This window comes from Cajanus cajan, chromosome 2 (assembly GCF_000230855.2).
Source record: "Cajanus cajan strain Asha chromosome 2, NIPB_CcT2T_4, whole genome shotgun sequence".
Classification (NCBI taxonomy): Eukaryota; Viridiplantae; Streptophyta; class Magnoliopsida; order Fabales; family Fabaceae; genus Cajanus; species Cajanus cajan.
The window spans coordinates 57,463,880-57,491,738 of NC_138518.1; the positions used below are offsets into that span (position 1 = coordinate 57,463,880).

General features: G+C 29.7%; 2 protein-coding genes across 6 annotated transcripts; one reads left to right on the forward strand and one right to left on the reverse strand.

Annotated features, from left to right (window-relative positions):
- Positions 1-1,697: 1,697 nt before the first annotated feature.
- On the forward strand, positions 1,698-9,838 carry LOC109811313 (65-kDa microtubule-associated protein 1). Of its 3 annotated transcripts, none has more exons than XM_020375016.3 (10): positions 1,698-2,105; positions 2,791-2,884; positions 3,126-3,329; positions 4,018-4,272; positions 4,934-5,149; positions 5,867-6,022; positions 6,335-6,646; positions 7,901-7,988; positions 8,833-8,981; positions 9,382-9,838. In XM_020375016.3, exons 2-10 carry the CDS (start codon positions 2,813-2,815, stop codon positions 9,670-9,672), a joined length of 1,743 nt encoding a protein of 580 aa, XP_020230605.1. In that variant the 5' UTR covers positions 1,698-2,105; positions 2,791-2,812; the 3' UTR covers positions 9,673-9,838. The 3 variants fall into 3 exon arrangements, with proteins under 3 accessions (XP_020230605.1, XP_020230604.1, XP_082924621.1); XM_020375015.3 differs by having other exon boundaries at positions 1,699-1,989; XM_083068495.1 differs by lacking the exon at positions 5,867-6,022 and having other exon boundaries at positions 1,699-1,989.
- Positions 9,839-17,290: 7,452 nt separating this feature from the next.
- On the reverse strand, positions 17,291-25,056 carry LOC109811319 (indole-3-acetate O-methyltransferase 1). 3 transcript variants are annotated; one of them, XM_029273952.2, is made up of 6 exons: positions 24,913-25,056; positions 22,432-22,503; positions 21,970-22,052; positions 21,007-21,423; positions 19,334-19,609; positions 17,291-18,231 (listed from the first exon to the last, which is right to left on the reverse strand). In XM_029273952.2, the coding sequence occupies exons 3-6, from the start codon at positions 22,042-22,044 to the stop codon at positions 17,875-17,877; spliced, it is 1,125 nt and encodes a 374-aa protein (XP_029129785.1). In that variant the 5' UTR covers positions 22,045-22,052; positions 22,432-22,503; positions 24,913-25,056; the 3' UTR covers positions 17,291-17,874. The 3 variants fall into 3 exon arrangements, with proteins under 3 accessions (XP_029129785.1, XP_029129786.1, XP_020230611.1); XM_029273953.2 differs by lacking the exon at positions 22,432-22,503; XM_020375022.3 differs by lacking the exons at positions 22,432-22,503; positions 24,913-25,056 and having other exon boundaries at positions 21,970-22,286.
- Positions 25,057-27,859: the final 2,803 nt, after the last annotated feature.

Sequence of the window (27,859 nt, forward strand, 5' to 3'; positions counted from 1 at the left end):
TAAAAATTAATAATTTTAATATATATATATATATATATATAATATTTTAAAATTAAACAATTATTTATCTATTCAAATTAACGTATATTATAATTTTCGATATTATATCAATAATATTATTAATATATTTATAGATAAACTAATAATTTGATAAATATAACTTGTTATATATTAATATACTTTTACAAAATTATAAGTATATTAATTAGAAATATATATATGATCTTATATATTTATATTTTTGTAAAAGTATATTAATATATATTAAGTTATATTTATCAAATTATTATTTTATTTATAAATATAGTAAAAATATTATTGATATTAATTTATCAGTAATATTAAAATATTAATAATATATAAATTTTATTTATTTAGTAATAATAAATATATATCATTTGATACATTAAAAGAATTATAATATATGTTAATTTAAATAAGAAAAAAATTATATAGTTTTAAAACATTATATATATATATATATTAAAATTTTAAAATTATTAAATTTTTGATGAGAAAGACTAAAATTGCACAATTATGATATTTGAGAGATTAAAATTGTTCAATTAAAAATTGTGAGACTAAAATTATACAACTATAATATTTTAAAATTGTGAGAGATTAAAATTGTTCAATTAAAAATTGTGAGATCAAAATTGCATAATTATAATACTTGAGCGATCAAAAACACAATTAAGTCACGAATATTATATTCTCAGTTTTGGAACGGGTCGTTCTGAATCCAGAACGGCACGTTCTGCTGCACTGGTGGTGTGTTAATTTTTGCATCTGGAACGGCCCGTTTCAGTTGCAAAATTAACACACCAAAAGTGCAACCAGAACGGCCCGTTCTGGTTTCAGAACGGGCCGTTCTGGGTCCAGGTATTTTCAAAAAAATTGTCATCCACGTGACATCCACGTATGCATCTACGTGTCATCCACGTGACTAAAAGTTAACTCCGTTTAAATAATTTGGACGGAAGTCCTACATTGAAACCAATTAATTAATTTGGGACTAAATTGAAACTAATTAATTAGTTTGGGACCAAATTGAAACCAAAAATAAAAGTGAGACTAAATTGAAACAAACAATTAATATAAGGGACCAAAATAGAGTTTTAGCCAAACTTATATTATATCCATATACAAATAAAATAATTATTAAATATATGTATATATATAAAATATATATTTCACCCAACACAATTATAATTAAAATAAAATATAAAAACAATAAAAATCATAATAAAAACACATTTTTCTCTAAATACTTATTATAAACAAATATCATAAAGCACATATTTTTTTAATAAAAACATTACAAAATAATTTTTGTAAATATTTATTATTTAATTAAAATATTCATAATTATTAAAAGTCTCTAAATATTTTATAATTTTTAATTAATCAAAATATTCTTTTAATAATTTTAAAAATTTATGGATGTTAAATTATACACATACAACTCACACAACAAAAGTTGCCAACAATTTAATGATATGCGATGAGAAATAGTTGATACTTTAATTAGCAGCATACCAAATTTTCACGGCACTGTGACACTAGTTAATGATAGAGAAGTCAGATTTTATGAGCGAGTCAGTAACTTTGAAACAACAATTCATTAATCTTCGAATCAACCAACACACGTCGTTAATCAACAACTGAAGTATCCTTAACATGCATAAAACGACACAATTTGTTTGTTTCGATTCATCAATTTAAGCACTCTATTATTCAACAATGTGGCACAGTGTCAGACGCGGGCAATAATGTAATTGCAGCACTGGACTCTGATGATCTTGGTCCTGTGTCCTTGCACACAAAGATTGCATACAAAGATTCTTTTTTATCTCTTCTCACTGAAGTGAACTCACACAAACACTTTGTCTTTAACTCACTTTCTTACAATGTGTGTGTGTGCTTTTGAGTAATGCTTGGATATGAAACCACAAAAGTTCAACACCTTAACTTTGAAAGGACAATTGGGTAAACATTTTCTCTTTCTTTTCTGCTTCTTCTGTTCCCTTTTTCTGTTCTTCTTCTCCTGATCTTCCACACCCAGAAGATCTACTTATTTCCTTCTCTTACTTCGTAAATGAAAGGTGGTAACTTGTTACTTCTGGATTCTGCATTGTGGTTCAACATTTTTACTTTTTTACTTGCTGGGGTTGTATTGTTGTGGTTTCCATTGTCATTGAGGTTGTCACTGTGTTCATTTAGAGTCAAGGATGATTGTGAATTGTTATCCTTCTCTGTTCTTGTTCACTTTTGAATTTGGAGTAATTATTTTCTGTTTTCTGTTTTTAATACTGGGAGAATGCTTCAGAAATGGGTGAAATTTAGCAGCTTTAAAAGTGGGTTTGATTGTTGCTAGTTACTGAGAAGAGATAGTTTTTCTGCACGTGTGCATTCGGTTAAAGGTTAACTCATTTTGTTCATTTGTTGTGGTCCTGTCAGCTATATGTTGTTTATTTTGTGTAACTGAATGATAGTACCGTGAGCGTTTGATATATCTGTTTGGAGATTTTCTTAGCAGATGCAATGCATTTAATTAACAATGTAGAATCATTTCTTTAAGAAAACAGTTTAGAACATTTTTGATGTGCCATTTTTTCATAAGAATCTTATTTGAATTCATCATTTAGACACTTCCATTTACTGTTTTTCTGTCTGTGGAATTAGATGTATCAATGGATACCTGCTTGTTTCTTGTGTCTGTTTTCAGAAGTAGATGTGTTTGCGGAATGAGAAAGGAATTTCATATGATTATTTTCCCCTTTTGTGCAGGCTAGGTAGTGCGTGAACTTCAATGGCGGTGACAGATGCTCAAAATCCTCTTCTTGCTGAACATACTTGTGGTTCCTTGTTAAATAAGTTGCAGGTAACTTTATTATGCTTTAAATATGGGTTACTTCAGATGTGCATGTGTTAAAAATCTCACGTGGACTAGTAGTATGATTAAAATAAAATATATAAGTAAGAAACAATCTTTACTATTGAGTTAAGTCCATTTCTACATTCTTAAGATGATGTCATTGGTTTTATATGGTTAAGTTAGACCCAATTTCACATTCTTAAAAGCATGATATACAAAACAGTGAAGTTATCATTTTTTAATGTAGGAAATATGGGATGAGGTTGGTGAGAGCGACGAGGAGCGAGATAAGATGCTCCTTCAGATAGAGCAAGAATGCTTGGATGTGTACAAAAGAAAGGTTGAGCAGGCTGATAATTCTAGGGCACATCTACTTCAATCCTTGTCTGATGCTAAGATTGAGCTTTCTAGTCTTCTATTGGCTCTTGGTGAAAACAACTTCATGGAAATGGTTAGTAACTAGTTATTTTTTGATAACCATGTTATTGGTTGTGATGAGAAATGTTCAATTTTTCATGCTCGTGCTAAATTAAGTGATTTTCTTTGCATAATTTGTTGAAGCCAAGAATAGAGATAACTTCTTGCAAAGTATTCACCAGCTTTGTTGGTGACTAATCTTTGATAGAGAACTTGATTGATTACTTTTAGTGGGACTCTCCTCTTAACTATGTTTTTTTCATCTACAAAACTTAAATTTAAGACTTGGTTTTAGGGAACCGAGTTCAGTTACATTCGGGCTAACGACTTGTTAATATCGGTCATGTGTCCTAATATTGACAGCAACCAACTATTGCAGATATAACTTTATTATGCATTTAAATACTAAACTGGTAAACTAATTTTCTGTTGCATATTTTGTTAAGAATATGCCTAAATATCTTTTGTTTAAAAAAGGAATTTAGTTTTTTTAGGAATCTATTATTTGTGTTTCAAATCTTTATGATGTTAGTTAGATTTAAAGATATTAACTACTTGTTTTCAATCTTTTAGGATTTGAATTTTTATTAGAATTTAACTCTATATATAGAGTCAAGAAAGAAAAGCTTGATAAGCTCCTCTGCATAATATAGCTCCTATTCTTTTGAAATATACTTATCTACAAAATAATGAGAAAAAAAAATATTTTGTTTTCTTTGCAGCCTGACAAGACTTCAGGGACTATTAAGGAACAACTTGAATCCATAGCACCAATACTGGAACAGTTATGGCAACAAAAAGAGGAGAGAATAAAAGAGTTTTCAGATGTACAGTTACAGATCCAAAAAATATGTGCAGAGATAACTGGGGACTTGAACCCTGAGCAGGCAGGAACATTTGCAGTTGACGAGTCTGACCTGTCCTTGAAGAAGTTGGATGAATATCAATCCCAACTCCAAGAACTTCAAAGGGAAAAGGTAACCTTGCTATTCCATCAAAAAATGCATCAATTTTCTGTCTATGTTAAAATAATGATTGGTTAGCAGAAGTCGATTAGCCCTTGGTTGTTAGTTTTGGGACTATTGGAAAAAATTTAAGTCTCACGTCAACTAGAGATAAGGCAATTAAAGAGTATATAAGTGGAGAGAAATCCTCACCTTACAAGTTGGTTTTGTAGGATTGAGTTAGGCTTAAATCCACTATTTTAAGATGGTATCAGAGCTATCCTAGATCCTTAAAATGAGCCATCCACCATTGATACACGTACCATGGGCATGAGGGGGTGTATTGAGAAAAAACTCAAGTCCCACCAATCCTAGATCATTAAAAAGGGCTACCTACCATTTATCCACGTACCAAGCCCAATAGTGTTGGATGTGAGGGGGTGTATTGGAAAAAACCCAAGTCCCACATCGACTAGAAATAAGGCAATTAAAGAGTATATAAGTGGAGAGCAATCCTCAACTTACAAGCTGGTTTTGTAGGGTTGAGTTAGGCTTAAATCCATTATTCTAAGAGGGATATTGCATGAATCATGTTCATAGACCAAAAAAATAATAAAATAATGTATAAAATGAATGTTTTGTTTGATTTGCTAATCAATATGTTGAGATTTTGCTACTTTGTTTTGCCTTGCAGAGTGAGAGGTTGCACAAGGTTCTTGAATATGTGAGTACTGTGCATGATCTTTGTGCTGTCCTTGGCATGGACTTCTTCAGCATTGCCACTGAAGTTCATCCAAGCTTAAATGAGTCTATTGGTGTTCATTCCAAAAGCATAAGCAATGGCACACTAGCTAAACTGGTTAAGACAGTCTCAACATTGAAAGAAGATAAAAAGCAGAGGCTACACAAGGTAATGCATTTAAAAAGCCTGTTAGTTAAGTTTTTTCGTTTCCTTCATTCATATTTTTTTTGTTGTTTTATTTTCTACATTCATCCTTGTGCAAACTTTTGAACTTTATAAGGGGTTTAGGTTAGTTGGTTGAGTAGGCACTACGAATTAGTGTTAACTCTCTTAATACCAAGTTAAATTCTCATGGATAAAAGAAATTTTTTTTTTGAACTTTGGTCTTTAATCGAGTCAAATGGTGTTGTCTGTTCCATTGTCATGTAGCCAATCTCACTTAAGGTCTATTTGGATAAACTTCTCTAAAAACACTTTTAGGAGAGAAAAAATATAAAGAAAACGAAATGAAATTCTCCATAAGCTAATTTATAAAGTTTTCTTTTATTAGCTTATTCAAAATCTTAATTTTAACTGATGCACAAGCTAACAAGATAGTTTTAGTTTATAGAGAAACTTATTTTAATTTTCTTTCATATTTTTTTCGCCTAGAAGTGTTTATGGAGAAACTTACTCAAACAGGTCCAAGAGTGTTACATAGTTATGGCAAACCAATGTTTTTATTAATGATTGCATGATATTACCAATTACTGTATATAAGTTCTAACTTTGGCACCTCAGCAATGACGATATCATCTGCAAACATGGTGTATTCAATTTTGCTTGACTTATATAAGTAGCAGGGTGTGTACATATATTTGACTTTAACCCGATTATCCTTTGCAGCTCCAAGAATTAGCTTCTCAGTTAATTGATCTGTGGAATCTAATGGACACCCCTACAGAGGAAAGGAGACTATTTGACTATGTTACTTGTAATAAGTCAACTTCGGTGGATGAAGTCACTGTTCCTGGTGCCCTTGCTCTGGATCTGATTAATCATGTACAAATGCCTTTCTTATGTTTACAGACTTGTGTTCCATAAGTGATGCTAACTGTTATCTTTTTTAGTAAATTATACCGACACTCCTTGTTTTTTTAAAGTTCACAGTAACCTCTTACAGGGGATGATAGTAGAATGTTTTTAAAATAATTAAGGGGATTAATGTAATGCCTAAAGAATATTAGTGTAATGTTTTTCTAAGAGGGCTACTGTAAAGTTAGAAAAATTAGGGAGTGTTTGTGCAATCTCTCGAAACCTCGAGAATGTTTGTGTAATTTACTTTTTTTTTCATCTTGCTTTTGTGTTATGAAGGCTGAAGTGGAAGTTGAAAGGCTTGATCAGCAGAAAGCTAGCAGGATGAAAGAAATTGCTCTCAAGAAGCAAGACGAGCTTGAAGAGATATATGCCTGTGCTCATATCGAAATAGACCCTGAAGCTGTTCGAGGGAAGATTTTGTCACTGATTGAATCTGGAAACACTGAACCAGCTGAACTACTGGCTGACATGGACAAACAGATAGCTGCAGCGAAAGAAGAAGCTTTAAGCCGAAAAGACATATTGGACAAGGTTGAGAAATGGATGTCAGCATGTGAAGAAGAGAGTTGGCTTGATGACTATAATAGGGTACTTATAAATTTACAATCAACCATTTTCATTCTATATTTGAGTTGTGTGGTTACTTCTTTGGTTGGAAAGTTGAAATAGCACCATTTTGATCTTGACATCTAGGATAAATACAATCTTTAATCCTTTAAACTGATATCATGGTTATGAGAACTTTGACAGATATATTGAAGCAAAAAATTTAAAATGGTGAATTATATCACTCCAGGGCAACAATTTCTTTATGAGACATGATGATGTTACTTGACTGTCAATTTGATTTTAATGCGTCAGCAAGAATGGAATTTTAATGTCATCTTATATAATACATTGATTTTGCTTTTCTTTGTTGTTCTTTTACAAGAATACTGTGCACTTTTTGACTAGCATACCCCCTCACGTTTTAATGAATTTTGCTTTAACTTGATAGACAAGTGTCAAATATCCCATTTTACTCTTCTTTCCCATAAGACAAGGGTTAAAGATTCTATTATACCTTTTTTTCCAATGAAATTCAGTCCGAGTAAATTAGGTGAGAATCTAATTTCATTTCTATTCAAGACATTTATTTCTGGTAGATCTTTAATGTAACCTTTTGGGTTTAACAACCAACGTAATATTTGGTACTAAGGATTTGATTGGATAAACTTCTCTACAAACACTATTAGGAGAAGAAAAATCAAAATAAACTTCTCTATAAGTTAAAACTAGCTTATGTACGAGTTAAAATAGATTATACGGAAGTAAATTTTTACAAAATAGCTTAGGCATAAGTTAATTTTAACTTCGGAGAAGTTTATTTTATTTCCCCTTTCTATTTTATTCTCCTAGAAGTGTTTTTGGAGAAATTTACCCAAACAGACCTTAAATTATTTTATAGTGCACAATCTTTGAGTCTGCATGATTTCCAATTTGATTGGATAAGCAAAGTGTTTTTCCTTGTAGCCAGGGCCGGCTCAAGGGTAAGGTTACTAAAACTCAAGTTTTAGACTCACTAACTAAAATTTATTTGCTATTAAATTTTGTGAAGCAAAAAAGGCCAGATATATTGATAAAACGTCCAACATACAATTCTTTTATTTTAAGTATAAAAGCCTCTCTCAAATTTTGTTTGAGGTACCCGTCATTGTTGGGCCGGCTCTTGTAGCCATGTAGGAAAGTATATGAGATTTAGCTTTAGCATTTCTCACAATTGACTGTCATTATATACAAACAGTTGTCATTATGCTCCTCAATTGAATTGTTGATTTCCCCTGACACTACATTGTAAAACAGGATGAAAACAGGTATAATGCAAGTAGAGGTGCACACTTAAACCTCAAACGTGCAGAGAAAGCTCGGATATTGGTGAACAAAATTCCAGGTATTTGTTAAATGAACATAAACAACCATCAGAAACTATTACTCTATTAGTATCTATTTGATCCATTATCAGAATAAAACTTCTTACATGATTAGCTCAAAAGAAGGTGAAATATCATTGGAGTGGCAAAATATTTCAATTGTAATAACAGATTTTAATTTTTTTGAATTGGTGGCTCTGTATGGCCAAAATGATGGTGTAAAATTTTTTATTCATTCAAAATTAATTTGTTACCATTATTATTTTCAAATTTTGGATGAATCATGAAATATATTTTAACATTTTCACTTGTAACTGTTTTTTTTTGTGAAATAGACTTCTTTTCATAGTTCATTCCATTTTGTTTGAGGTTTAAGGTTTTTGCCCTGGTATTAAGGAATGCAATTAATATCTCAAATTTCGTAAAAGTTATTATGTGATTTTTCTAACATACCCTTTATCTTTCATATTAATTAGATTATCTCTCATCTATGCTTCTTTTTTTTATTTTTTCTTTCCACAATAAATAGTTAAGGATATAAAGAAATTTACATATATTGTAAAATGACAAAGAAAATAGAACAATTTTTGTTGTTGCTAAAATGTCTTACAAAATGAAACAGAGGGAGTATTGTACTTTATACTAGTCAAGATGGATTGTTATCATTTGGATTGTCTTGATTTGATAACTAAGGACATTGCATTGATTCATATTTTCTTGAACTTAAAACAATTGACTTGGTGGAAGATGGAATTACATGAACTTGTAATCTGTGGCTGTCTGGCAGATAGTAGTGTAAATCACGGTTTCTTGGCATGCATGAGCAAATAATGATCTTATTCTTATTTTGGGTGAAAAATGCAGCTTTGGTTGATACATTGGTTGCTAAAACTCGTGCTTGGGAAGAAGTACATGACATGTCATTTACATACGATGGTGTTCCTCTTCTTGCTATGTTGGATGAATATGCTATGCTCAGGCATGAACGGGAAGAGGAAAAACGAAGGATGAGGGTAAGTTTCATCGATTTTATGATTAGAACAACTGATTTTCAAACTAATTTGAGCACTTTCAAATCAGCCAGTTGGTAAAAATGAACTGCCAAGTTTGTCTCTTTCGATTAGGTGTGTGCAAAAAAATTGAAGCAAACCACTTTGTAAAAATAGTTTGGATAACTATACTACTTTTATAAAGCGATATGGTTCGGATCTTTGGAAAAATCAAACCATATTATAAAGTGAATAACTGAATTACACTAAATCAATCTAATTTGAAAAAGAAAAAAAAAAAAACTATTTTTAGAAAAAACTGAACTGATTTAATAAAATAGTCATGAACATCTCTAATTGTCTGTTCATTCTTATATTTGCTGAATACTCTTGTACTGAAAAGAGTTCATATAATATTCTGTAGGACCAGAAAAGGTACCATGAGCAGCAAAGCACAGAACAAGAATCTGTGTTTGGTTCAAGACCTAGCCCTGCAAGGCCACTTGGCAACAAGAAGGTAGTTGGCCCTCGTCCCAATGGTACTCCTAACCGACGGCTATCTCTTAATGCTCACCAAAATGGAAGCAGATCCATAACAAAAGATGGAAAACGGGATAATACTAGACCAGTTGCTACCCTTAACTATGTATCAGTATCAAAAGAAGATGCTGCTTCCCATGTTTCTGGTACTGAACCAGTACCAACATCACCCTAGTGAAATATGTACTTTCAACACCATAATATGATGTTTGTATCATTGTCACGTTACTAGTTATAGCTGTATGAATATGCTATGTTATTGACAGGTAAGTGGAGAGGAACTGTTCTGAAATGTGCATCTTATATGTGCCATATAGAGGTTTTTTGAACACGTTGCTTTATCATTTGAATTGACGCATTTTCATATGAAAGGAATGCAAACATGATGGTAGGTATAGTCTTGCCTTTTGAATCACAAGGTTCCTACATCGTTGGCTTCTTTCAACTTTAATCCAATGTTTGGCCTAATATGTACGAAATTATGGTTTTTTTTTTTTTATCAATATATTTACCATCCAATCGTTTTAGTTTATGGTCTTGCCTCGAGTCATCCTCAAGTTTTGATTTTCTTTTCTTTTCAAAAAATGAATTATAACAAAGAGAGTTGTGTTTGATGAGTCAGAGCTAACTGCTATGACATTCATTTTACATACTTTGCATATGCGACATTATTCTATGTCTTTGTTTACTGGAGAATTTATCACATGGTTCGAGACCATTATGTGATCATGATATTGGTCAATCTGTATGTGTTTTACAATTGAGTTTATTTATAAAAAAAAAAAAAGGTTTAATATATGATTTAATTTTTTATTTTTTCTTGAGTTAATCACTTATACACTGCCAGTGTAAAATTTTTTTACACTGACAACTAATTATATTTTTTAATAGTGTCATGTCCAGTTGCTTATTTAATAAAATAATAATAAAATAAAATAATTTAAAAAATATGACTGGTTGTCAGTGTAAAAAACTTTATACTAATAGTGTATGGATGATTAACTATATATATATATTAAGTATATTTCGTGAAATTTCATGAATCATAAACAAATTTCAAACCTCAAAAACTAAATTAAAAAAAATAAAAAGATGAAGAACTTAATTACAGCTCTTTTTATTTAAGGACCCAATTTAAAAAATCCTAAAAAGTTTAGGAGCTAGCTAAATGATGGATTAAAAATATGCTAAATTATACTTTTGGTTTTTTATTTTATTTTTATATTCATTTTGGTCATTTCTCTTTTAAAATTTTTATTTTGGTCATTTATCTTCTAAATTTAGGTCAATTTAGTCTTTTTGATTTTTTTTTACCAATTTAAAACTTGAAACTTGTGTCATAAGATTGACTTATATAAAAATTATTGAATGCAATTGAAGTTCACATCAAATATGTTATAAACATGGTAAAAATTAAAAAATTTTAAAAAAATAAAATTTATATTATCTTCTAGTTGTTTATGGAATATATTTTTTACACAATTTTTCATTATGTTTATAACTTTTTTGGATTTAACCATCAATTGTATTCATAGTTTTCATAGATGAATCTAATATTAAAAGTTTTACATCTTAAATTAATAAAAAAATTGATTCAAAGTCATGACAAAATTGATTTAAATATAAAAAAATAAAAGATTAAAATGAATATTTTAATAAATAAATGATCAAAATAAATCTAAAAAAATAAGATAAAAAAATAATTTAACTTAAAAAATACTCGATTATGTGTTATGTTGTGTGGAGATTAACATAACATGATAGTTCTTCTAAAAAGAAAGACATAACATGATAGTATGGGAGCATGTAATAAATTATCGTCTACTTGACATTTAGAAAGCAACTAAATGCTTATACAAAAAGCACAACATAAATATAGTTTATTTGGCAGTTAAGACAAGCAACAACAGAACATATTCCATGGCCCAAACATAAATGAAGTGGGCTGATGATATATGTATCTTCACTTCCTCCTTCTCTTCATCTTTATTTATTTATATAAGTACACGTCTTTTATTATCTTTTTAATAAATTCCTAAAATATCTTTTTTTATGATTTTTAATTTTACATCTTTAATGTGAACAATTTAACACTTTCTCCTTTTGCACACATCTCCTTTTTTCATCTTTTTAGTTTTTATATGCATTATTTTATCTTTCTCACACTCTCCACCTATTTTAGTATAAAATAGATAGTTTTAATTCTTTTGATTTTTACATTATTTTTTTCTCATCTTTCCTTTAGTTTTCATATTATCACCTTCTCTGTCTTTCTCTTTTAGTTTTTACACACATCCAAAACATAGAATCAGTGCTTGACAAAGTTTTAGGCTTATGTGGCTTTATCGATAATGTTGAAAATGTTGAGTCTAATGTGCATTTTTTCTCCAAATACTTTTTCATATTTACATATTTAGAAAGCACAATATTAAATCTAATATTCAAAATAATTTTAATTTTTTGAAAAATACTTTTCAAAATAGTAAAGTTATTATTTTGGAAAGTATTTTTGAAAATTGTTTTTTAACATATTTTCAAAAAGAATACTAAATTTACTATTTCAAAAAATATTTTCTAAAAATATGTAAAAGAACACAATTCCAAAAAATACTTTTCAAAATACTAAATTTAATGTTAAGGTTTTTGAAAGTGTGAAAGGTGAGAAAATGTCGAAGCAAAAATGTCCATCTGGCCATGTACCTTCAAAAGTGTCGAGAAAGCCGCAAATGTTTATAATCTCAACACGCACCAATTCTACAATTCAGGTGCATGTGAGAATTGAAAGAAGTGAAGGAAAATGGGAGTAATGTAAAAATCGAAAAGATTAAACAACATACTAAAATAAGTAGAGAGTGAGAGAAAGATAAGGAGGTGTATGTGAAAACTGAAAAAAGAGAGAAATAAGTATGTGAAAAAAAAGTGTTAAATTAAAAGTTGAAGGTGTAAAATTAAAAAAAAAAAGTAATAAATGATTAAGGATATTTTAGAATTTTTTTTAAAATAAAATAAAATAAAACATGTGTACTTATAAAAACAAGAAAATGCATATATCATGAGCAATGAAGTAAAGATTTCAATTCGGGTAGCCCTATAGGCCAACAAATCCCAGAACGTACACATTTGTTTTTTCTCACTTAGAATCTAGAATTGGAATTAAAATCCTTATATATTTACATTTTCTTAATTATGAAACTAATGATTTTATTATTTTATGACTTAATGGAATATTTTTATATAATAGGAGTCTAAAAATCTAAATTAAAAATCATGAAAGAAAGAAACAATAGAATTATTTGCTAGTAAAAGAAAATGAATCCAATTAGGAGGAGAATAATAAATATATACACACCCTTAAAAAAGTTGGAATCCACGTTTAAAAAACCTACCTGTCCTGATTTGCTTTCCGTAAAATGCGTTATTTTATGAAATTAGAAATGTGTTTTATGAATTTATGGAAGTATTTAGGCAATGTGTTTTTTTTTTTTTTAGGGGAGGCAATGTGTTATTTTGCTATAGATTTTGTTAATTTTTATTGCATACTAGTATATGTATATATGTCTAGTGATCCAATGATAAGTGAATTTCAATTAAAAAATTGAACCAAATCATATATACCTTCTATGTAACCTTTGATGATTAACATGATTCCATAGAGAACATTATGTGATAAATGGCCCTAAGGGGGAGATTTATGACTTCTATTAGAGATATGTCTAACGTAGTATTTATATTATAAGATGGCAGCCTTCATTTTACAAACAATTTTGTTGAATTAACTTAAACTTTAAGTCCAAATTTTTGGATGGAAAAGGAGTTTGTTGTATGCGGTTTAAACCTAGAGAGAGATTTTTCATGGAGTTTCAACTATTTACTTCCATGTATTTTTTTGGTAAATAGTTATTAATTAATTAATTCAGCATGCAATAGAAGTGTGTGAGGAAATTCAGTAAACATGATTTGGATGAAAATTTTATATATATCTACATCACAGCCTGTGTTAATCTCATTAATTTATCGATGTTAGAGAGATCCATTTTTATTGATATAAATAGGTGTAACATTAAGAAAAACATTGTAAACTACTGTCATAATTCCTTTTTCTGTAAACAAAGTGTTTGAGTTATTTTGACAAAATAAAATAATTTCCTTTGCATCTATCCTTCTAGAATTTAGTGTTAATATTTTGGCAAGTTGAATGGAAGGATTATGATTCTGCTGTCTGTTTACTTTTTATAATGATGTCGGACAAGTGCAAGAACTCATGCATGTTGTGGCTGCATTAGTACACAGTGACAGTGTTTGCATGTTTTGGCTCTTGAAAGAGTGAACAAGAATCAACTATCCTCCAAAATTCTGATACCAATGCAACCCCAGGTGCTTACTCGTTATCTTATTGAATCCATCCAAAACAAAACAAGCAGAATCTTCTCTCCCAACTTCATTGCTTTGAGGGAACCATTATTGAACAAAGCTGCTACACCTTGTTGCACTGGGGAACCATAATATATATAATCACTCCCTTTTTATGGTCCAGGATGCGTAGTTACGTTGCATGCGGATCATTTTGCCCTTCTGATAAAGCCTATATACCCTTTTGAGAGACAAGTGAGCCTGTTACATTCTTATCACCTCCTTTTTGTCTTTCTTACCTTATGAACTATATTATTTTCAATCCATCTCTGCATATTTTAGTATCCAATAGTTATGGTGTACTTTTTAAGTCATTTTTTTTTGTTTAAAGGATAAAAACTACTATAAAAACTAAAGGTTTTTAAGCTCTAATTATGTTTAATGTGGTATAATAATATCCTTTAATACACTCAATTAATTAATAATAACACTCTTTTCACACATTTGTGAGTCCAATTACTTATTTAATCAATTCTACTCGGGCTTAAAACTTAGTTTACATGAACTACTACAAATGTAGAACATTTGACCTCTAAAATATCTTCCCCAATCCAGAGGACCACACTAGTGGATCGTGGCTCTTCATTCTAGACATTACCCCAGAGGTATAACCACAAAAGTTCATGGAAAACAAGACAAAAAAACTTTATATCAGGCTGAAAGGCTAAGGAATCTCCACAGTACATGGACCACCAAGAGTCATCTATACTGGGTCATTGATTAAATGTTTGTTTCAAATATTGAGGTGCTGACTCCTTATCTTCAATCTGTACATATTTAAAGTACCTGAGATTTTTCATCTTGTCTAGGTCATCTAATGTACCAATTCCATTTTTTTTCCCTCATATATAATGAATAAATCAACAATTTAGTATTATCTTTTTCTAAGTAGTCTTTAAAATAATTAAATCATATAAGTAGTCACTAAATTATTAGATATAATGTTATAAAATCATCTAAATATGGAAAATTTCTTCATATTAGTTTCTTAGTAAAATATATCAATGTATGAACTAAATTAATGGATTTTCAATGCTTTATGGACTACTTGTATAAATTTATTAATTTAAGAAAATTAATAATTTATTCTTCATATATTCTTTCTCTGATTCTGAATATAAGCAAAAGAAATTAATATCATACTTGATGTTAAATATAAATAAATTTTAACTAATTTCACTCTATTTAATGTTTTTATCTCTAAAATACCTTTTCATTTAATTGAGATAATTTATTTCTAATATTTTTTTTAATTTTTGATATCAGATTTCAAAGAAAGATAGTTAGAAAAATAAATTATTTTTTAGATAAAATTAAAAAAATTAAATAATGTAAACAATGTTCCTTAATTAGAACAAATGATTTTTTTTTTGTTATATTTAGAACCAGAAGAAGTATAATACTAAGATGTAAGGAGACATTTTAGTCCTTAAACTTGGAAAGTATTATCATAATTGTTCTTAAAATTAAGAAAATGTAAAGTTTAAAATTCAAAGACACGTGTGATTAAAATGATAATATATATATATATATATATATATATATATTCAAAGACCAAAATAATAATAAATAGTAAAATTTAAAGACCTATTTAATATTTTAAAGACTTATTTGACATTTTCTGGATTTTAGAAACTAAATTGTTGACCACTTTTAGGGAGAAAAAACGTTTATCATGGTTCATATATATAAACATAGACGGACCATAATACCATTGATGTATATATGCATGTAAATTGAGGGTGCGAAAATTGCATTCCCAATTTTTTTATTTGCATATTAGAAGAGAGCTCTATACAATTAACAAATTTGGAAAAGGATATTATTACAGTTTTGACTTTTAAACCTTGCTTTGACAATGATCACCCTTCAGTATCTACAGAAAGTAATTGCATGTTTTTCTGACTAGTGACTACAGTTTTTCTTTGGAATAGTGATGCTGGTGAATGGTTATTAAGTTATAAGAACTTGCAGTTTCATTATTTCAAATCTCTTACTTATATCAGTTGTGATTAATATGTACATTAAATATTGCGAGTGAAATTACAATCAGAACATTAGATGAGTCACTTGTGTATCTATAAATACTCTTTGTACATGTGTCATTAAAACCAAATGAATACATCAAATTTAAAGTGAGCTCACTGAAGTTTTTTTTTTTTTTTTATTCTTCTCCACCAAAACTCTTTTACTTCCTTAAAACTATGCCTCTGTCTCGGCACTAAATTTTCTTTCTGAATAAACCTTTGAAAGTTGAAAAGGTTGATGGTTGACGTTGATGTAAAAGAAATGGGGTTTAATTTATTGACAAAATATCAAGAAATAAAAAAGGATTAAATGGACACAAGAGTCAAATATTATCATTTTGTATACCCCAGTAGAGGATTTTAAAGAGTGATTTGTGGTACAGTAGTTTCTTTCTTCTGATTCAACATGAATTGTGAATTTAGTAGAGACATGTCTATCTATAGCATTTAAAATGTCAAATTTGTTTAACATCCAAATTAACTTCTATCAACTTAATGTGGAGGTTTGGTGAGGAGTGTAAAAAGCCTTGAAATTGTGCCCTTTTAGTGGAGTGTGGTACCTTTGGATAGATATTTTTTCCTGTTTCTCATTTAAAGGACATAATACCCTTTTTTTTAAAGGAAATTTCAATATGAGTCAGCTGATGTTAACTTGTTTTCTTTTTGCATAATTTGTTCTTTCTTTCCAGATATTTTCTGGTTTGTTCTAGAGGATTTCTGGTCATGCTGTTTTGTGTTCATCACTTCTTTTACTGAGGTTTTCTCTAAAAGTTATATGTATATATAATGTATACAAGGTTTTGTTCTACTCAGAATAGCACAAAAATATGGTTAATATGCTTCTATATATAACATGTGAAAACAAAGAATAATTCAAAGCCTTTGTAAAGAGAACCGCATGTTTTCCACATTTCAATTATAACAGCACTTTACTAACTAATATTTATCCACTTATTAGTTTTGTTTTTTTTTTGATATTGACTTATTAGTTTGGATGTGTTTGTGAAAGGAGTTAATGTTATTATGTTAGTCATACAACCTTATATGGATAATCAATACTGATTTACTTAAATCTAATCTTAACTTCATTATGGTTATATGGTACAGATCAGTTCCTCTTATGCTTTCATCTGATACACACTTCCTATACACAAATATGAAAGAACGAGTAAGAGATAATTTTTAGTTTTTGACCAATACCACTCAATCTTACATACATGATAAGATTAACTTTTCTCACTTCTAGCGTTCTGATATGGTTTGATATGCCTCCTATACAATAGACAAAATGTTATTGGTAAGCACATGAAGGAAAGAAAAAAGGTGATTCAACAAATGGCATATTCGACACTCCAGTTTGTTAGGTACAGAAGGCACACCGTTGAATTCATGCTACTTTCACAAAATATGGACATGTACATTCGCACTATGATAAGCTATTAAGAAAGCGTTCATAGTTTAGATCCAAGGGGACACAAGTCAGAAAGCACATGATGCGTAGAAAGTAGCTACTGTCATCAGGAACACACAAAAACACTCATAAGAGGGAGAAAATTAGAGATAGCATAGTAAGTGTTGAACCCTCTTTTGTGTCTCTCTCATGTGTGTTTTGACTCTTTCTATGCAGTGAAAAGTGCAAATAACAACACACAAAAGAAAGAGAGGGATAATAAGAGAACTAGATAAGCCCTTTTCCTTTGTCCTCTTCAGGGCCTTTTTCAGACCTGTTTGGATAAACTTATTTAAATATACTTCTAAAAAAATAAAATAAGAAAAAATGAAATAAATTTCTTCATAAGTTAATCTGTAAAAATCATAAATTAGCTTGTGCATAAGCTAATTATAACTTATGGAAAAATTTATTTTATTCTTTTTTCTTATCTTTTTTTTCTTAGAAGTATTCATGCAGAAATTTATCTAAACAGATCCTTTGTCTCTTATCATAGAGCAAAAGAAAGGGATGCAACTATGTGAAAGAACTGTAGTTGCTCTAATAACTCTTTTCCATGGCTTGTGGCTCTATGTTCCACTCTCAGAAACAGCTCCTCACTGAGCTTGTCACCAATGTGAGCATCAACAAGGACACCAGACACACTCCTGCAGCTGTTAGCAAAGGCCCTCCCTACTTCACTATCATCATCTGGCTGGTTCACCACAAGAGGGCTTCCCCCTTTGAAAACTTCAAGCTTGTTAATGGTAAATGAACCATCAGCTTCAACCACCTCCTTGAAGTCTTGCAGGCTTGGTGCATAAACTGGAATGTTAAAACTGTCTCTTTTCTCACTGCTGATTAGTCCCTGTCATTAAGAATATGATTTAGTCCATGTACCTTAGAATAAATAATCATATATATGCTTCTGAATTATGTCATTCCTAACCTGTTTTTACATAATATGTAATCAAATGTTATTAATTAATATTCCTGTACTACTTAATAATTTTTCATAATTAACTTAAAATATCAAAAACATATATAAAAGGAGATGCTATATGCTTTGATTGGTTGAAAGAGCTTAGAGGAGACGATTGACCATTCTAAACCCAAATTGCAAACAGAACACCAATGATCTCATGCCCCTTAATCAAAGTTTTGGTTCAGTTAAGAGTGTAAGCAATGAAAAAAATTAAAAAGTATTTAATATAAAGTACAACATTCAATGTATTGAAAACTTAAAATAAAAATTGTTTTTCATTTAAATGGTTGGTAAATTACATTGAAGTTTTTGCTTTGAATGAAAGAGGTTTGCGCGCCCAGCAAAAGTGAGTTAGAGAAAGGTCCTATTTTATGAGCGACGTACAGAATGTAGAGTCCTATTAGAAAGGTGTCACTGTAGTTGTACTCTCTTAATGACTATTGGATGAGTAACACATTATGGTAGAGGATAATGTACATGACTTCGTCTTTGGCTCCATTCATTGTACATACAAATAATCATTTGATAAAAATAGATGAGATGAATGGTAACATATCCTTGTTGTCTTGCTTTAAGATACGATGATAATTTTATGTGTTCTAAACATCCAAAACCTAATTGTTGGCTAATATTATGCTAGCTACCACCTAATTATTATTTCTGCCGACATGATGATGAATGTCAGGATGGCTACGTTGATCAACTTGGGTGGCCATCAAACGGCTGAGATCAACTCGTTTGAATCATTACAATTGTGAAGTGAAAATTGACAATAATTACCTATTATATTATTGTGACGCCTACAACAATCGATTGTTAATGTCTTTTTTTCTCTTCTTTTCTTTTCATCGCCCTAATGTGTCTAAAAAGTCCTTTTTGGTCTGCCAATGAGAAATGCACTAGGCTATGTGGTTATTGTGATGTGCATGCACTATTTTGACACAAAAGCATTATTCATAAAAATGTTGTGAATATGAATAATTACCTCTTGGACAAGATCATCCCAAGCATCCTGAAAGTGGGACCCAAAGAGGAGGCCAGCCCCACCTTGGTCTGTGGGATCCACAGAAGTTCTGCCTAGGCAAACCAAAAACATGGACCCCCCTCTCTTCAATTCCACTGACCTTGAGCTCAAGAAGCTTGCCAAGTCAGTTTGGAATTGTTTTTTGTAAGCATTTGCTGTGATCTCATTAGCACCATGGATAAACACCCTGCCCTTGTTGTAAGCACTTGACCTCTTGTCCATAACAGGTTCCGGCACCTGTGCCCCAAACCAAAGGAAAATTTAGTAGTGCATTAAGACAAGTAGTATAGTCTCTGTTGGTAATTAATTAAGAAAACAACAAAATTAAAAAAATATATCCATCAAAATTAATAATGACACCAGAATTCGAACCTAAATTCTTATAATTTCTAATCTAAACCTCTCCAATTGGCCAAAATTTAAAGGGTTTAATTGTTTTGAGTTTGATTTAAATACAATTATTTAGATGTTTTTATTACTATTTTCTAATCGAAATTAGATTTTTCAGCTCATAGAAAAAGTTTGTATGATGTCAACATAGATTAGTGGAGTGAAACACAAATTCTGATAGAACAATAACATTAAAAAAAACAAAAAAAAAAATTAACTATGCCTAATAAGTTTTTTCCTGAAAAAAATACACCCGGGCCCAGATGCTATAAATTATTTAAAAATGACAATGCATGGAGTTGAATAAGGTTATGTGCTTAATTAATTACTATGCATGCATTGAAAATTATAGTCCAAATACGTCACTATGATCCTGAAATAATAATGGCTTTAAAGACCATGGTTTTGTTGCATCGACTTTTGACCATAAGTTAAGACTTTGGCCTTCAAACTAATGCAATACACATGTAACAGTTTTATTATGTTATCCTCGGGAAGTGGCAAATATATATTTTTTTGTTTTTAATTTGTCGTAGAAATTGCTGCATAGAGACTAGTAAATAGATTCTTTGATGGGTGGGGTGGGGGTGTGAATGAGACTTTGAAAGTCATTAAAGGGAGAAAATGGTTAGAAGTATTTAGCAAACTAATATGTAATCGTTATTCACTTAAAGTTTTCAAGAAATTTATGGTACCTTTAAGTTGAAATTCTAATCAAAAGCTTTACAAAAGAAAGAAAAGTAACAGCATGATTTGAAATCTACTATTAATTTTGTGATATCAAATGGTTCAGGTGGAATAAAACGTTCAAAAGCAAAATGATTAATTTAATGAAAGATATTAGGATTAAAAATGAAAATATTCATGTTACCTTTTTCTTTTAAAACAAACATAACAAAAACAAAACAGTAGTTTGAGATAATTACTTTAAACTGAATAATGATGAACTTTCAAATGAAAAATATCAAGTGAAGAAAAAGACAAAAATAGAGAGAGAGAGAGAATGGTACCAATTAACAATTATTCCTACAATTAGGAGAGAAATTAAAGAAATAAAAAATGAATAATGTGACAAAAAAATTAATAAAGAGAAAGACTTATTCTGAGTTTATTAATTTATGCATGTCCTCATCACTCTAAGACATCTTTACATAGATGTCCAATAAGATTCAATCATAAAGAGTTGAAAATTAAGTATTATATATAAAAAGTGTTACAACTTTTGATTAACAAGAGTCAATTACCTGAGACAACCAATGCAAGGAAAAGGCTGAGTGGAAAACATCAATGAACCTCGCCGGAAAAAGTCTCCGGTAGAACGAGCCGGGGACGCCGGCGGCAAAGTAGGCACGGTGGTTGTTGGCGGCGAGGCACTCCTCCATGCTAACTCCATAGTTGGCTAAGGGAGGAAGTAGCTGGAAGAGGGTGTTGAAGTCATTGCTAGGAAGGTCAGAGAAGAAAGCTGAAAACTCAGGAGGGTCCAATCCTAAGGCCTCATAGCGTTTGATGATGTGTTTGATGATCACATCCACCACATTGATGGTGTTGCTTCCACATGAACACCCCAAATCCACCACCACAAAGGGGATGTTAGGGGCTTGAAGTTGAACTCCATCTAGGGCTTCTTTCAGAAGGTGATGCATGGACTTGGCATGTATGGCCTGCATTTCATCACATACCAAAAAAATTGCCACAATATATCATCATTCTATTACACATATTGACATGTATGATTAGATACCATAATGTTAATTAAACGATAAATGTTTTCATGAAAACTTCTAATGTAATAATAACCTATACAAAAATAATTTACTCACCATTAAATCATGTAACATTGTATGATTAATATTATTAATTATTTTATGAGAGTAATTCTCACTTAATTAATATATTTCACACATATGGATTTAATGATTATATATTATTACTATAAAAAAAATTATATTGTGAATTAATCAGATATCATTATTGGCATAATTTTCAAGATAATTATTATAAAAAGACTTTACATTATTAGTGTGTATATAATTTTGTTTTTCTCTCTATGTATATACTTGTATGTATGCTTACATGTATGAATATCTAAATATCAAAATCTTACATTGAGGGTATCTAAAAGAAAAAGAAAAAACATGTAAAAGGTGGGCTTGGAGGGTTGATTTTGGTAGTAAATGGTGAGAAGAGAGAAGGGATGGAGGGTATACCTGTGCTTGGGAATTGTTGGCATAGCTACCCTCTCCTTTGCCTCCTTTCATGCTAAGCAACCTCTCTAGCTCCATGTTGGACACTACAACATTGTCTCCCATGAGTGGAAGTGAAAGGAAGTATTCTTGAAGAAGAGATGAAGAACTATGTGTAACTAAATGAAGGAAGAGAATGCTTGTGAGTGTGTGTAAATATGTATTATATGGTGGTGGCGATTGTGTCTGTGTGATATGTAAAATGAGAGACAAGAGAGTTAATATATATAGACAAAGGAGGAGGAGACTATTAACAATTATGTCTGCTTTTGTTTATTCTATAGCCTCCCTTGCTGCCATCTAGTAAGTAGTAAGTAGCAAAAGCAGCAATAATTATTATTAATATGCACAATTCAGAAGGGAAAAGAAAAAGTATATCATAAAAGAAAAACACAAAAAGTTGAAACCATAGAGTATGGGCCTCACATGCAAATGCAACAACGAAGGCCCAAGATTGGCGCCGGATTTTTTATTTTTATATAGCCACCAAGCAACTTACTGCAAAATTTGAAATAAATGAATAATTTAAGAGTTTAACATGTATTTATTGTTAGTATAAATACTCAACCAATAAAATTTATGATAGTATAAAGTATTTTGCAATGTAACTGTATATCATATTTACTCATAAATCAACCCTGTGAGTTAAATCACTCTCTTGAGAGCTTTCCTCCATTCATGTTTTGACCAATTCTATAGCCCCAGCAAATGAACATCATAATTTCAAACAATCTTAATAAATTGATTTTTTAAATAACCACGATCACTGTTGTTTTGAATTTTATCTCATTTTGAATTGTAAATTGAATTTTATTCAATCAGTCAGAATAAGCTATCTTTTAAGTTTTACCAAATTAGATTGTTTAATGAACTCAATTTACAATTTTTATTCAATAAAAATAATATTTGTTACTATCATTTGGTCTGACTGTTACTGCAATTGGTTTTTAAATATCAAAATGTTGAATTTGAGCCTTGAGTTTAATAATAAGAAAAAAAACCCTTATAATCTAGGGCTCTAGAGACTAATACTCTTACCATTGTCATGATAAAAAATAAAATAAATTTCCTAATGGTTAATGGGATGTCTATTCCTTATTTTTATTAGATTGGATGTATTTATTTGAAATAATAATATTTTAAATTTATTGCATTATGTTGATTTATTAATTTATAATTAACCTAGTTGAGTTACCGTGTGATGCACGAGATTTTAAATATTTTATTTTATAAGATAATATGTATTAAAAAAATTAAGTTATAAAATAAGTATCTAAGAAAAAAATTGATAAAAATGCATGTCATAATACTAATTGATAACAAAAAAAAAGTAAAATGATTACTGAATGTATTGTATCAAATATAACTAAAATTAAAACAACAATTGTATGCAAATATAAAATAGGATATTTTCAAAAAAAGAAGTACATAAAATTCAAATAGGTTATGTTTTGGTCCATAAACCTTTACATAATATCTCAAAATTAATAATTAAAGACTAATTTAAACTCATGATACTTGACTTTTGATGAGCTAATATTATTTTAATATTAGAGAAAATTAAATTTAAAAACACCAAATTAACTCTCATCCTAAAACAAGCCTTACAATTACCAAACTATCGAGCCGGATCAAAAGGCTTGTTACATCAAATTTTTGTTAAACAACATGATAATTTTTTTATTTTTTTTCCTAATCTTCGTATCGATGAGATGCGTAGTTGTATCTTCAAAGGATTTGTGCATGTAACATTAAAGTCAATTTATTAGCTTGACAAAAAAAAATTCATTCAGCCTTCAAATGTGTCTCGCCGGGACTCTCCTTAAAATTTCTTCACTCTTTCTCTTATATGTGCAATGCAAACTTTTCATGTTGTTTCTTTAAATAAATTAATAGTCGAGCAAAATGGTTGGGAAGATTTTTTATAAGAAACAATGGAGTTAAGAAAAATTAATACAATACAGTATTATATATAATGATATATTAAATTTGGTAGTAAGATAAATACCATATTGTTTGTTTTAATATGATTATTAGTTAGTTTAGCCAACTAGAATGAGAGGTTATAGAATTTCCTACGTCTATATTATTAATAAAGAGATTGATATACACATTTCTTAAATAACTTTATTCCAATGATCACCTTTCTGATCACTATTCTTTTTCTTTTTACTATTTTTCAAAATCAACCCTTATAAGTTATAATTATATTTACTCAAAATTTTATTATTAACTACTTACTTTTTTAAAACTTTTTATTTTTAAAAAATACACAAAAAGTGTCTTTTTTCACACTAATTATATATAACAACGATCTAATCTTGCTGCCTCGGAAGTCTCGTGTCGATGGACATATTTAAAGATCAAGAATTTTAGCAGGATTAGCACATTCAATCTTGATGAAGTTCAAGTCCATTACCTTAATTTTAAATTTATCACCACCTTTGAAAATTAAATAAACTCAACCTCCTACTTCTAAATTATACAGATTCATTACATTGTTAATTTCATACATTAAACATCCTTCATTTTCAAATGTTTGTGACATCACATAAATTTGACTCCCCTCATAATCAATTAAGCATACTGTTGAAGGTAACTTGTTTTAGCTATTTAAAATGAGGCATAAAAAGTTATTATTACAATACTGAATCCAAACACAAAAGAGATAGATCGATAGAAAACATAATTGGATGAAGGTAAAAGTAGAATAGGTAATTAAAATTATAGAATGGAAGCCGATTAGAAGGTAAAAACAGTTGCACAATTGTTATAGTATGATAATGTTGAACCTGATTGATTCTTCCAAATTATTCAAAAGCAATATTATAAATGATTCTGTATATCGTAATATAATGAAGATATGACAGTATAATAATTGAAATCCTATAAAAGAATATTCATTACCTTGAGGACGTTTGCAGAATTAGAGATGAAGTTTTTTTCTTCTTTTTGAGTTATCCTTTTTCGCAGGTGATTCAATGATATTAGGTAGTCACAGATTATTAAAAAAAAAAAAAAAAAGGAAGAATTTGTGTTGTAGTTATAGCTTTGAGAATATAAACGATTTCTTTAGCCATTTCAAAAGGTTTACACAGTTTGATATAATTGGGAAAAAAAATCCTTCTTAATCACAATAGTTACTTACCAATTATAATCATCCATATAAGTCATTATATGTGTATTAATCTCATTGTCTATTTTCAAAATATACCTTTAAAATACATAAAAAGACAAGTACTGTTATAAAGTATGTCAATGAACGGTTACCATTCTCTAGGCTTAAAGTTTTTAAAATCTCAACTATTTTTGGGTTTAAAAAAGTTAATTCTTTTTTTTGGTTCGTAACTATTTTTTGGGTTTAAAAAAGTTAATTCTTTTAAGTAAAAGTTAAAAATAAGAGCATAAAAAAAAAAGTCGTTTCTTAGCTTTTACTTTTTTCTAATTTGAAAGTACCCTTTTAAATTGAAAGTTGTTTCATAAATAAATTACAAAACATACATTTAAAATATACCTTTAAAATACATAAGAAGCCAATTACTATTATGGCCAGGAAGTATGTCAATGAACGATTAACATTCTCTAGGCTTAAATTTTTCAAAATCCCAAAATCTCAACTATTCCTGGGCTTAAAAAAGTTATTTCTTTTAAATAAAAAATAAAAATAAGTCTATAAAAAATAAATAAAACTTGTTTTTACTTTTTCCTAATTTAAAAACCCATGTAAATTAAGAGTTGTTTAATAAATAAGTTAAAAAATACATTTATATTTTTTATGTGTTAAGTTTTAACTTTATTTAAAATTATTTATTTTATTTAATATAAGAATATATTTTGTAAAATAAAAATGTTGTATAAAGCATCTTCTTACTTTATTTTTCAATAGTTTTTATAAAGAATTACAAAATTATAATCTTGATGTTAACTTTCTTTATTTCAAATATTTTCATATTAAAAAATAATTTTCTATATGAATCTTCAAGCATAAAAAATAAAAAATAATATGGTATATCTATAATTATTTGTAAAGGTAGTAATAATGAAAAATTATTCTGAAATCAAATAAAACTTTTAATGTATTTGTCATTATAAATATATAATTATTTTCATTGTCATTATAATTATTATCGTTGTCGTCCTTGCAAAATTAATAAGCATGTTTCTAGTTCTTATTATTCAAATGAATTTCATGAACTCTCAAGACTTTTAAGAGTTCGTTCAGTATAAGAGTTTTGATGTCATATACTTCTGATATAGTGGTGGCCTTAGGATCCCAATCTTTGAAAGACTATCTATGATCTTGAAAATTGTTCTGATATAGCATTGGCCTTAGGTTTTTTTTGTAGTTTGAGTGTCAAATAAACTTTTTATTCCTTTTAATCTATTAAGGAATAACATAGGCAAATATAATTTGATTATCAGAAATTATAAATAACATATGTTAAATGTATTTGTCTTATAGATGAAGTAATTTATCTAAAAGACTTGATATCAAAATAATTACTATTTGTCTTAGTAAGATCTGAAGAAAAAAATTCTCTTGAAAAATATCTTGAGTTTATTACTATTAAAACTTTCTAAGGAATTCAAAATCGTACGTCTTTTGATTTAACATCCTCAACATTCAAAATTCATCATTCAATCATTAACATAGCCACGTTTTAAATGTAATCCAACAATCATACAACAATAAAATCAATTAAGATCCAAGTTCTAGCTTCTCTTGCCTCAAAATGTAACATAAAAGAGGAAGAACAAAAATGAGCTCTAAGTTAACTTTGAAAAGCTTCGCATAGCTCAATCTCACTTCTGATTCCTAGCTAAGGAGTTAGGATCACTACTCGTCCACCAAGTTTACACAAAAGGAAAAAGGGAAGAAGAAAGGTCTTGGATCCAAAGTATTCCTCTCTAACTTCTCTATAGATTTCTTTAAGATATGAATTTATGAAACTCAAGTCTTAAAGTAAACCTTATATATATCCTCCCCTATAGGTCAAATTAGACCTATGCTCAAAGACACTCATAGAGAATTTCTTAATATTTTAAAATTTTTCAACAATCAAAACACTAAATCATCATAACATATATTTTAACTAAATCAACAATAGTTTACCTTACAAAGTTTACCTTACAATCCACTAAAAACAACTCCATAGAGAAAGGGATAGCTTGCTTGTTGAAATCAGAAACTGTCCATGCACAAATTGTTGTGTACTAGGGGGGTTACCACATATACACATGTCTCCACATTGGTGAGATATTATCCGCTTTGGGCCTAAGCCCTCACGGTTTTGCTGTTGGACATCACCCAAAAGGCCTCTCAACCAATGGAGATAACTGTGTGTATATAAACTCATATCCATCCTCTTGTTTGAACGATGTGGGACTTTGCTTGCATCCCAACAATCCTCCCCTCAAACAAAGGACCACGATTTACCCCCTCCCCTACAGCGAAAACTACAAGTATTATATGATGGTGGCCCCACAGAGCTCACTCACGCTTTGAGTGCTTGCACCGTCGCTCCATCATGACCTCCTTCATGACAGCGGGACACGCCTCCTAACCCTCCATCGTTTAGGAAGACTTTCGACACAAGGGATCTCAAACTTGGATCCACCTACCAACCATCATACTCGTCGAGCCGGTCACCTGATCAGACCATCAACTCTGATACCACTTGTTGAGAACCGAGGGGGGTTACCACACATATACACATGTCTCCACATTGGTGAGATATTGTTCGCTTTGGGCCTAAGCTCTCACGATTTTGCTTTTGGACATCACCCAAAAGGCCTCTCAACCAATGGAGACAACTGTGTGTATATAAACTCATGTTCATCCTCTTGTTTGAAC

Excerpts from the sequence above, each read along its gene's own strand:
- LOC109811313 (XM_020375016.3), top strand. The coding sequence starts at position 2,813 with ATGGCGGTGACAGATGCTCAAAATCCTCTTCTTGCTGAACATACTTGT. Across the intron at positions 3,330-4,017 it reads AAAACAACTTCATGGAAATG|CCTGACAAGACTTCAGGGAC; the intron begins GTTAGTAACTAG and ends TTTTCTTTGCAG. Across the intron at positions 4,273-4,933 it reads AAGAACTTCAAAGGGAAAAG|AGTGAGAGGTTGCACAAGGT; the intron begins GTAACCTTGCTA and ends TTTGCCTTGCAG.
- LOC109811319 (XM_020375022.3), bottom strand. The coding sequence starts at position 22,071 with ATGGGAGACAATGTTGTAGTGTCCAACATGGAGCTAGAGAGGTTGCTT. Across the intron at positions 19,610-21,006 it reads CCTTGCATTGGTTGTCTCAG|GTGCCGGAACCTGTTATGGA; the intron begins GTAATTGACTCT and ends TTTGGGGCACAG. Across the intron at positions 18,232-19,333 it reads GGGATGATCTTGTCCAAGAG|GGACTAATCAGCAGTGAGAA; the intron begins GTAATTATTCAT and ends TCTTAATGACAG.